The sequence below is a fragment of the Mus caroli genome, chromosome 5, assembly GCF_900094665.2.
Source record: "Mus caroli chromosome 5, CAROLI_EIJ_v1.1, whole genome shotgun sequence".
Taxonomy (NCBI): domain Eukaryota; kingdom Metazoa; phylum Chordata; class Mammalia; order Rodentia; family Muridae; genus Mus; species Mus caroli.
In genome coordinates this window covers 19,437,035-19,447,851 of record NC_034574.1, presented here as the reverse complement: position 1 = coordinate 19,447,851, position 10,817 = coordinate 19,437,035, and the positions used below count along the sequence as shown (strand labels likewise).

General features: G+C 51.7%; 1 protein-coding gene across 1 annotated transcript in view; it reads left to right on the top strand.

The window, feature by feature from the left end:
- The first annotated feature begins 4,911 nt into the window (after positions 1 to 4,911).
- Positions 4,912 to 10,817, top strand: part of Gbx1 (gastrulation brain homeobox 1) — a 23,171-nt gene continuing 17,265 nt past the window's right edge. Inside the window, exon 1 of the mRNA XM_021163956.1 lies at positions 4,912 to 6,006. Within this exon, the coding sequence (XP_021019615.1) occupies positions 5,298 to 6,006 (709 nt within the window). The 5' untranslated portion in view covers positions 4,912 to 5,297. The remainder of the gene's footprint in view (positions 6,007 to 10,817) is intronic.

The following is a 10,817-nucleotide window of genomic DNA, read 5'->3' as shown; positions in this document are numbered from 1 at the left end:
TATGTGGGGTGGGACTGGGGGGGGGGGGGTGGGCAAGAAGGCCATTAGAGCCAAGTGGACTGGAGGTGGGTAGACTGGCCTCCGAACTTGGCTTACCATAACTTTGGACAGACCGGCCAGCATGGGCTTCAAGTGCAAGGACTGGCAAGAGGACTCTGGTACGACCAGAGGGCCCAGGGTTTTTTGGTTTTGTTTTCACCCTTAGCCATGGAAAAGCCAGCTGTCTGGTCCCTATAGGCCTGCACCTTGCAAGGATAAAGGTTGGGGTCAGAAGATCCTGAAGTACAGGGAACCCATTGCAAGATGCTTCGCCATCCTGGGCGCGTCTCTCTGGAGATGCTGTCTCAGCCCTGGGGTGAGGAGTTCTGGAGGATGTCCCACATTCATTTATTTGCCCATACATGCCTCCTGTGCTCTAGGCTAGGCCAGCACAGGGCTGTGGGGGCACCCTCTGTCCCCCACTACTCTGCTGAAGACACTAGGCGCACAAGAAAAGGTCCCTTAGAGTAGTAGATGCAGAGACAGATGCAAACAGTGATTCGACAGCAACACAGAATGATTTTGGATTCGATGACGGGGAAACCTCTTTGGGAAGGTTGGCATTTAACCTGAGACCTGGATGACAGGGCAGGGCCAGCATGAAAATGGGAGGAGAGGTGGAAGTGTAATTGGGTCAGTGTCCCTCAGGCTGCCTAGATGCAAGCGACTGCCTGGAGGAGGAGCATAGAAAATCCATAAGGTCGGTTGGAGGCTGCAGCAGCCATCCTGAGATGAGAGAGATATGGGTATGGGGGGGACTAACCTTGGAATTTTTTGGGTCCACAGAGTACTTGCTGGTGGACATGCCAGATCCACCCAAGGTACCCCACGGGTTTTTTGCTTGAACAATTAGGTGGGTGGAGGTAGTAATTACGAATGTAAGGGAGCTGGAGAGGTCTGTGTTAGCCAGATTAACCTGTCAGATATGTCAAAGAAGGCGTGTTCAAAGTCCAGACGGACCAATAAGATTGAAGCGCATGAATTTGAAACTGTTTCAGGAGGACCGACCCTATTGCCTGGGTTGCAACTTTCTATGCATCCTGTTTATGGGTTCTGTGTGTGCTTCTGTTTTCTCCCTTCCACACAGTTCATTTTGTGCTCCCTGATCGCCGGGATTAAGGTAGCAAATAAAGGCTGTGAGACACGGTCCTGCCCTCAGAGAATTATCAATACAGCCACGGGGCTATTGCAGAACACGCGTGAGCTGGTTAGAATACAAAGAGTGAGAGAGTGCCTGAGAAGGCTTCCCAAAGGAGTTGACACCTCAGAGGCACCATATCTGGGGAATACTAGGTGTGGGACTTTTTTCCGAGAAGCCAAGAAGGGAAGATAAGGAAGGTGGTACAATGGGTGTCTACCTTCATGCCTTGCCCCTTAAGGAAGCAGCATTAGATAGGTCCTTCCTGGGGTTAGACAATTCAGACACTTGCAAGCCAGGGAGCTTCCTCCCCAGCCTCCTGGCTGATGGTCCCGCGGGCCCAGAACCTCTCCCTGGTAATTGCTTTCCATAATGTGTTTGCTCCAAACCAATTTCACGCCTCCGTGAGGACTCCGCCCTGCACTGGAGGCGCGGACCTCCCTACTACCAACCTACGCGCCTGTGAACGGGTGGGCTCACACATACCACACTCATTCAACACAACTAATACACCGAGTTTGATAATCCTGCCACAATAAAGTTGCACATGCCTACATGCATGCACACTAGACTTCAAGACATTCCTGTACAATCCCCACGCCGATCCTCTCACAGTGGAGTAAGAAGCACTCTGAAGCTTGGACCTCTTGCCTGATTCCAGTTCCTCTGCCCTTGGCACCTCTCCTGACTAACGCCAGGGGGCGCTGCGGCACTCCATACCTCCCTCGCGTAACTGTAGTTGCGTTCTAGTGCCACCAGAGGGTACCCGCGGACAGAAGCCGAAGAGGCCCACAGTGGGAGGATACTCCAGCCTGAGTCTGAGACGTGGACCTGTTGGCTTTTGAACACTTTGCTCATTCTTTGTGTCTAGGTGTAACTGCCAGCACATGAAGGAGAGACCAGAAGATGAAGCCTGACATAGGACCAAGCAAAAAGGGTAGATCAAATGATTTATCCAGTTGTAGAGAGAGGTGCATGCCTATGGCAGGGAATCTCATATGGTTTGAAACCTGTCTGGTTTACTGGTCTATATACAAGAACTAGTCCAGCCAGGCCACATAGTGAGTCTCTGTTCTTTTTTTTTTTTTTTTCCCCTTTAAGGGTGGAACCATCACTCTTATCTCCCTGGCTCCATTTTAGGAAAGACCAGGTACTAGATATTCAGGGATTCGGTAACAAAGTAACAAAATTTCTGCTTCTTCAGATGTGATGGGTTTGAGGGTAACGGCATCTGTCCTTGGTCCTAAAGTGATGCTGACAGGGAGGTGGGTCCCTTCTGATTGGGCAGGTATTTCCTTCCTTTGTTCCTTGCAGTAGAATTCATTTAGAAGGAGGTAGCCTCTTATTCATGAAAGCCTTACTCCTTAATTAATCAGAGTAGATAATATGCTTCCTCTCTCAAACACAGAGGAGTCAAACAGAGGCCATGGCCGTGCGGCTCGGCTCAGAGAGGACCAGGACGTTTTCCAACTCTTTTTTTAATCCCAACAATGCCCCCCCCCTTTACAGTGCGGTCTGAGTTTCACCCCAAATGAAAGGGCAGGGAAAGTGGGCTGCAGCAGTCACCCTCCCCCACCCCACCCCCAACACATGATACTAGCTACTGAATATCAAAGACGGAGACAAGCATGCTTATGACCCCAGCAGTGCAAGGAGTGGATTGAAGATATAAATGAGTTACAGAACTCAGTATCTGTCACACACGTGTGAGTGGGTTGCATGCTGGGATTTACTGGTACCAAAATATAGCCCCCCACCTCTTTGCCAGCTTGAGCAGAGCCTACTGCTCTGAGTATTAGTGCTAGACATACACTCTTGGCTTGAAGTCGATAACATACATTTTTGAGATCAGAAGGTCTTTACCCTTGAGACCCTGAGGGTGCACGATCCATTCTGTGCCACAGAGAATGGTAGACGTGTTTAAGTGTGTGTGTACTGCCAGTGTTTAGGACAGAGATATTTCAACATATATCCTTTTGAGCTTTTGAAATTTTGTTCCAAGTGATGTTATTACCTATGCAAAAAATGAATGCAATTACTTTTAAAAATGGCTCTTCTCCGCGTGTTATTTGATTGGTGCGGAAGCTGTTCATACAGCTTTAATTGCAGTAATTGTAGCTCAAAGTTCCCTCCATAATTCATCAAGTCAATAAGCCTCTACTACATATCCAACACTGTAAAGCCATCAAATCGAGAGCTTGACCTCTCCTTTCTTAAGTACAATACACTTTTGAAGTCTGGTCTTCACCATCAGTACACGGAGGCTTGGCTAACTTAAGGCTTGGCTTGCTTAGAAGACTATCTTTAGCCAAAGATGAGCTCTAGTTGTTGATCTGAGCTGCAGTCCCCAGACCTTAGCTAAAGCACCTGTGTTTTCTCTAATGCGGCATCTCCCCAGTCTAGTCTCTGTGTTCACTGGAAGAATGTAGAGTCCAGAGTATATCAGGACTGAGCAGACTTGACACCATCTTCTTTTCACTTCTCTGATGAATTCTGAAAGCAGGGCCTCCTCTCCTCCCATTTAGGGGTCTCACTGTGTACCCCTGGGTGGCCTGGTCCCAGGTTCAGACTGGCCTAGAACTCCCTACGTAGCTGAAGATGACCTTAAATTTCTGATCTTCCTGCTTCTGAATGTCAGCAAGAGTTACCACAAAACCAGTTCAAGCCTTATCTTACTTAATCCTGCCTTGGTGCTACCCTGCTGACATCATTGTGACAAGAGCTCTGCTCATTAACTAATAAAATACTTCTGCTTGGGACAAATGTCAGAGACCCAGCAGTCCCTTCAGCCCAGCTCTGTCCTCTTTGGGAGCTCAGTAGGTTTTCCTCTATATCTAAATAGGACCACTCGCACTCCTAAACTACATCCTGTTGAATTTGTCTGGCTTTGCTATTGCTCCTTTAGACTGTAAGGCTCTTCCTGACTGCACCTGAATAGTTCCCTAGTCCAAAGGCTGCACTTTTGCTGGCCAGGCTTGCTCTCCATTTGCAACTTTGAGCCTCTCTTCTTGCTTGTCTTGTTCTCACTCTCTGACCTGAGGTGCTTATGCAGTCAAAAGCCAATGACTTTTGCCTCTAGAACGACAAGTCTGTTGCTGGGAATCAGAGGAGGGGGACAGTCAAGGCGGAATGGGGGAGGTGAGCAGAGTCATCTGCAATTAGCAGATAATTAGCGCTGCTGACCCTTGGGGCTCATCAGCGCTCCTAGGGCCAGCCCCCAGCAATCAGCCAGGGCAGGTCGAGAGTGTCAGGCCCGAGAATGAATAGGGCTCATCAGACGCGCTGGAGCCAGGGAGCCAATCAGGGAAATTAATGGAGAGAGAGAGAGAGAGAGAGAGAGAGAGAGAGAGAGAGAGAGAGAGAGAGAGCAGGGAATGAGAAAATAGGGATAGAGAATCAAAAGGAGAGGAATAGGAATTTTAAAGGCGGCTAAAAGAGAGGAAAGTGAGAGGAAGAAAAAGAATGGGAAGGGTGGGAGAGAGGTGGAGGGGGAAAGGTGAAGGAGGGGGAAGGGTAAGTACTTGGCCCTGTGTGGGCACCCAGGAATTCCCGCAGAAGCGAGAAGTTGGAGATGGAGGAGAAATGAGGGAGAGGGAGCGAGAGCCAGTGCTTAGAGAACCGAGTCCCAGGCAGAGAGTGCGAAGGCATTGGGAAGACAGTAGGAAAGCGGTCGCCCACGAGTGGCCCCGGGCGCGCACGGGGCCCTGGGCGGAGAGCGCGCCCCCTGCTGCCCCGCGCCGCGTCGGGGCTCCTAGGGATCGCCACTCGGTGCGCCCCGAGTCGCTCCTGGCGTCCTGCGCACCCCCGCCCCGCCCTGCCGCGCTCCTCTCGCCCTTCGAGCCGCGCCGAGCCCGGGCCGCGTGGGCTGAGCCGGGAGCAGGTCCGGGCGCGGGGAGGGGACCTGGCCAGCTGCCGCCGCCGCCTCCTCGCCCGCCGCAAACTTTCACAAAGCGGCGGGTCCGGCCTCATCAATCTGCATTAATAATAGTTGGTTGGGCCGCGGGGGGCGGGCGGGGTCCCGGGCCGGCCGGGCCACTGAAAAGGCGCGGGGCGCGGGGCGCGGGAGCCGGGAGCGGCGGCGGGCGGAGGGAGCAAGTGAAGCGTAATTTGAGGAAGATGGATGAGTCCGGAGGGCGACACCCCCAGCCCGCCCGCCCGCCCCCTCCCTCCTTATGAGCGAGAGAGCGCGGCGCCGGAGCCACACTGCGCCGAGCCCGCGCCCCGCCGCCACCTCGGCCCGCGCGCCCGCAGCGAGCCCTGCGTGTCCGCGCGGGGCGCACGGCGGGGCCCGGGCAGCGCCATGCAGAGAGCAGCGGGCGGCGGCGCCCCCGGGGGCAGCGGCGGGAGCAGCGGCGGCCCCGGCGCCGCCTTCTCCATCGACTCGCTCATCGGGCCGCCGCCGCCGCGCTCGGGCCACCTGCTCTACACCGGCTACCCCATGTTCATGCCCTACCGGCCACTCGTGTTGCCGCAGGCGCTGGCCCCCGCGCCGCTGCCCGCCGGCCTGCCGCCGCTCGCCCCGCTCGCCTCGTTCGCCGGCCGCCTGAGCAATAGCTTCTGCGCGGGGCTGGGCCAGGCGGTACCCTCGATGGTGGCGCTGACCACTGCGCTGCCCAGCTTCGCAGAGCCCCCCGACGCCTACTACGGGCCCCCGGAGCTCGCCGCCGCCGCCGCCGCCTCCACCGCCTCGCGAAGCAACCCGGAGCCCGCGACCCGGCGCACGGACGGAGCGCTGGATGCTGAGGAGCTGCTGCCCGCGCGCGAGAAAGTGACTGAACCCCCGCCGCCCCCGCCTCCGCACTTCTCAGAGACTTTCCCGAGTCTACCGGGTAAGTGCTGGGACCGACACGGGTTTGACCGTCAGGAAGTCCCAGACCCGAGACCCGGTCCAAAACTCCCGCCATCTGCTTGGAGCCCTGGAGTGCGGGACTCCAGATCGTAAGCGGTGTTCAGTACTGGACATCTCCAGGTCCCAAAGCCCTGCTCTTGCCCCGGAGCGCCTGAAGTCTCACCGGTAGTACGTTTCTCACGGCATTATAGTCCACAAACCTCGCCCCATCTCTTTTTCAGAATCCCTTCGTTTTTTTCCTCTCAAGGGTTGTATTCTTGAGGGCCTCAGCAGGACCCTAGGGTGACAGCATGTTAGGGCAACTGACAGTTTAGTATGTGGGGACACGTTCTGAATCGACCCCTCAACACTCAAACGATGGGAATGGGCTTTCTGGATGCAGGGCCTGGCGAGCCTGTGGCTTCCTTCACCTTAGCAGAGGTCGCTCTCAAAATTGGAGAACCAGGGAGGGTGCTGGACCAGGGCTGGCCAGGACTGGAAATGCTAAAGGCTGGCAGAGTTGGGTGTGGCATAAAGACTTGGGAGTTGAGAATCCTGCTAAGATTCAGCAGAGCCATCATTTAAGAGCCCTGAGCTCTCCCCGGGAGGATGCCTTCTCCACAGAAACAGGGTGTAGTAAACGAACCCGATCAGAATCCATTCCCTTGAAGCCCTCTTGTCCTGACCTCAGTATCTACTCTAGAGCGGTTTCCTAGCCTGGAAGAACCAGGTGTGCCGAGATCAAGGTTTCTGCAATCTGGTGAGTTCTAATTAAGAAAGCTAGCCCGTGCAAGGGTAGAGGGCTGGAACTTCCTTCACACTAAGACGAACCCACTTCTGCTCCTCAGTCCATGGCACTTAGGTTGGGATGGGAAGGACCAGAAGGATTTGGAGGCTGACTATAGCAGAGGCAAGAAGAGGGTCCAAGAATCATTGGCTAGGACGGGCCATTCCTGATGTCCCTGCTGTGAAACTGCCCTCAGCGCTGCTGCTCACTCTCAGACGCCAGCGGCTGTCTAGAAGCCTGCCTTTTTTTTTTTTTTTTTTTTTTCCTAATTTGGTTCTGGACGTTTTGGCTGTGGGGATTCTTCTGCTAATTCCTTTTCCAAACTGGTTGGCCCAAGAGAATCGGAAGTCAGAGCAGCATCTCCTTAGCAGACTAGAGCTCCCAGAGATAGGAGACAGGATCTTCAAGACCAGAGGGCAGGGCAGAGCTTGGAGGACGGAAACCGGCAGGAGGTTCCTAAGAAGGAAGGATTGGGATGGTTCAGAAGGGCTTGATACTGAAAAGATGCTGTGGAGGTCACAGGGCAGGAGGCAAAACCAGGCACACATAAGAAAGCCCAGAGCTGGAGGCGGAAGGAACCCACAGGTGGAACTGAGCTGAGAGGGTGTGTCCTTATGGGAGAACAATCCGCCTCCCCACACTGCCAGCATCCTTCTGTTCTTTCTCTCTATAATGGGGGTTCTCTTCTGAAATAAACCCAACACCAACAATTAAACTAAATATATGGACAGAGAGGAAAAGGGCAGAAGAGAAATACTGAGAAAGAAGTAAGGAAAGACCTGTGGTGGGGGATGGGGTCTGGAGAGAGCTGTGGTGGGGGTGGGGTCTGGAGATTGCGAATAGGGCACAGACTGTTTGTGGGAAGAGGAAGTCGGGCTGGGCTGAAATAAAAGTGAGTGTGCGAGGAAGAGAGTTCTGTCACTGGAGAGCTGGGAGAAAGCTAAAGGGACACCACTGGCAAGCTCAGTCTCAGTACCAGGAGTGTTAGTCTCTAGATGGGATTGTAGGACTGATGCGATTAGTGGCTGAAGACACAGAGAAAGTAAGGAAGAACACATCTCCGGATCTAAAAAAATGGAGGGGGGGAGGGAGGGAGAGAGAGAGAGAGAGAGAGAGAGAGAGAGAGAGAGAGAGAGGAGTTTTGTGTGTGTGTGTGTGCATGTGCGTGTGTGCATGTGTGTGCAAGCCCATGCGCACGCGCGCGTGCTGCTGTTGAGCCTAGAGAAAGGGCTTTGTTGGCACTATAATGGAAAAGAGACCTCGCAGTGGAGTTTTGACAGTCTCTGTGCTGAAGGTCATGCCCCACCCTGGTAAGATCTATGGTAAAGAATAGTAAAGAAGGCAGACGTCAGAGGAAACATCTGAGGGTCACAGGGGTGGGGTCCTGGCCTGTGACTTCTCCCTCAGTACGGCTATCCCAGCCCTTTGACAACCACTCACCTACCTTCCTAGGTGTGAGTGAAATGTTAGGCATAAAACCAGTCCAAGGTATGAGTGCACAGGACCAGTGAGGATGATGGGACGTGCCTGTGGGTGGACTGTCTTGGAGGCCCTGGCCTTAGGCAAGGCAGTGCTCTGCTGCATGTGGTGGGACAGGAACCTTCACAGAAAAGAGTCTGGGAGCAGTGTAGTCCTTAAAGGGACAGAGGAAAATTGCTTTCCTGGTAGGGACTGGTGGGTGGCACAGCTGGAATTATTGGTCATCCAAACTTGTTGAATGGGATAGCTGGGTGTGGTGGCACCTATATCCAGGAGGTAGAGGCCGGCAGATGAAGTCAGAGACAACCATAGCTACATATGTTGGAGGCTAGCCTGGGTTGCTTAAAACCCTACCTTTAAAAAGAAAAGAAAAGAGAAGAAGAAAAAATTTAAAAGTGAAAATAGGCAGTTTGGAGGAATGAAAAAGTTCTATTCTTTGGGAATCACAGGAAATTTTTTCAATTAGTTAAGAATTAATAAAGATGTCATTCTCTGAGAATTGAGGAAAAATAGGCCCAGAAATGCATTATAACTCGAGTGCAGGGGTGAAAGCTATGTTAGCAATGAAAGAAGACCTAAGTGGAGAAATGGTGGCTGGGAAAAGCACTGAGCGTGGTAAATTCAGAGAGTTCTAGGCTTGGAGTGTGGGGACAACGGGGCTAGCAGGGCAGCCTTTTAATAGAAGTGAAAAAGACAAGAGGATTTTGAATGGGTATTGGGGATTAATATAGATCAATATAGGCTGGGGTGGGAGACTGCTTCCCTAGCACAGGGCAGGGTATTGAGTTCTGTACACAGACAAGCACACGTGTGTGCACACACACACACACGTGCACGCACACACACACTACCCTAATATGCACATGCCAACAGAAGAATCCAAAGTAGTGACAGCTGACTTCTATACATATCAAGGAAGCCATACATTAATATGTGTACTTTAAAGGTTTTTATTACTCACATTAAAAAGATAAAAGAAAAGGATGCAGTGGGCGATGACAGTCTTATTTAATCAAACACGTCCAAAATACCGCTTCAGCACGAATCCGTACAAATATTTGAATGGCATATTTTGTATCCTCTTTTTAGACTGTTTGAAACCCAGTGCATATTTTACACTCCCACCTCGGCTCTCCTCAGACCAGCCATGTTTCCGGAGCCAATGGTGAGCATATCACATCCTCAGGGTCTGAAAGGTCAGGCTCATGAGAGTGATGGAGGGTGGAGATGCAGATTCTCAGCATCCCAGGAAACACACAGAAGACCAGACTCAGCCCCAACAACAGGGCAGGGCGGGTCAGAGCTGGTCTGAGGGTCTGAGGAAGTGTGCGAACTCTGGCCGAGCATAATCAGTCATAGCTAACCTGTGTGCCAGACATGGCAAGTGCAGCTGATGACTAGACAGGATGCTGTCTTCTGGGGAGTACTCTGGGAGGGGGACAACTGTCCTTTGGGGGGAATGCAGACCAAGACTTCAAAATGAGACTATTTGGAGTGTCCCACTGGGAGGTTGGACCACTTGAAGGCTTAGACAGCAAGTGGGGGTGGGTGTGCCATTAACCAATAGATAGGAGATAAAAACACAAAGAGAGACCGGCATGAGACAGGACACCAGGTTAGATGCTGGACAAGTTAGAATTTCTGTAGCGAGGGCAATGTAAAGGATGTGAGCCTGAGAGATGCCAGTGTCACGAGCACCATCTTTTAAAACCTGAAAGGGGAAGGATTTGTTAATTTCCGACTGGAGATTGCAGTAATAATGGAAGTCACAGAGGCGACCAGGAAACTTCAGAGGAACATGCTAGTCACGGGCTGATTTCTCTAAGCTCAGCACCTCATTGTAGCTAGGGAAGATTTTTAGATGACCATTAATTAATTTCTGAAAAGGTGCCCATTATGACTGTCATGATTTGATATTTACCTGTGAGACAGAAACGGGAAATACTGTGCTGTAGAGCCAGAGACTTCTGCTGTTCAAAACTAGAGGGGAATGTCTTGTTTTAGGCGACAGAAACCCAGAGTATATGTTCCTAGAACTTTTGAGAAGCTGCACAGAGAGAGTGATTGTTCTACTGGCTTTTTGCTGTGTTTTGTTTTTGAAAACGATTTATTACTCTGTTTCCCAGGCCGAGCTCAGACTCACTGTGTAGCCCAGGTTGGTCTCTAGCTCACAACACTGTCTGCCTGAGCCTTCTCTCCATGTGTCAGCACTCAGGCTGTGAGTCACTGTGCTCAGCTTGCTCCATCGACTTTCATGTTTTATTTTTATTTTATCTCTCCAAAATATTTTACTTGTATTCATAAATTATGCACATATTTGTGTACAGAAGCCAGAGGAGTGTTGGGCCCCCTGAAGCTGCTTGACATGGGTGTGGAGGAGAGCAGTGTGTGTTCCTAACCACGGAGCCAACTCTCCAGCTGTTTTGCTTTTTATTTTGAGACAAGGTCTTATGTATCCTGGGCTGGCTTCAAACTCTCCGTGTTCAGGACGGTCATGAACATGAACTTCTTTTTTTTTTTTTTTTTTTTTTTTTTTTTTTTTTTTT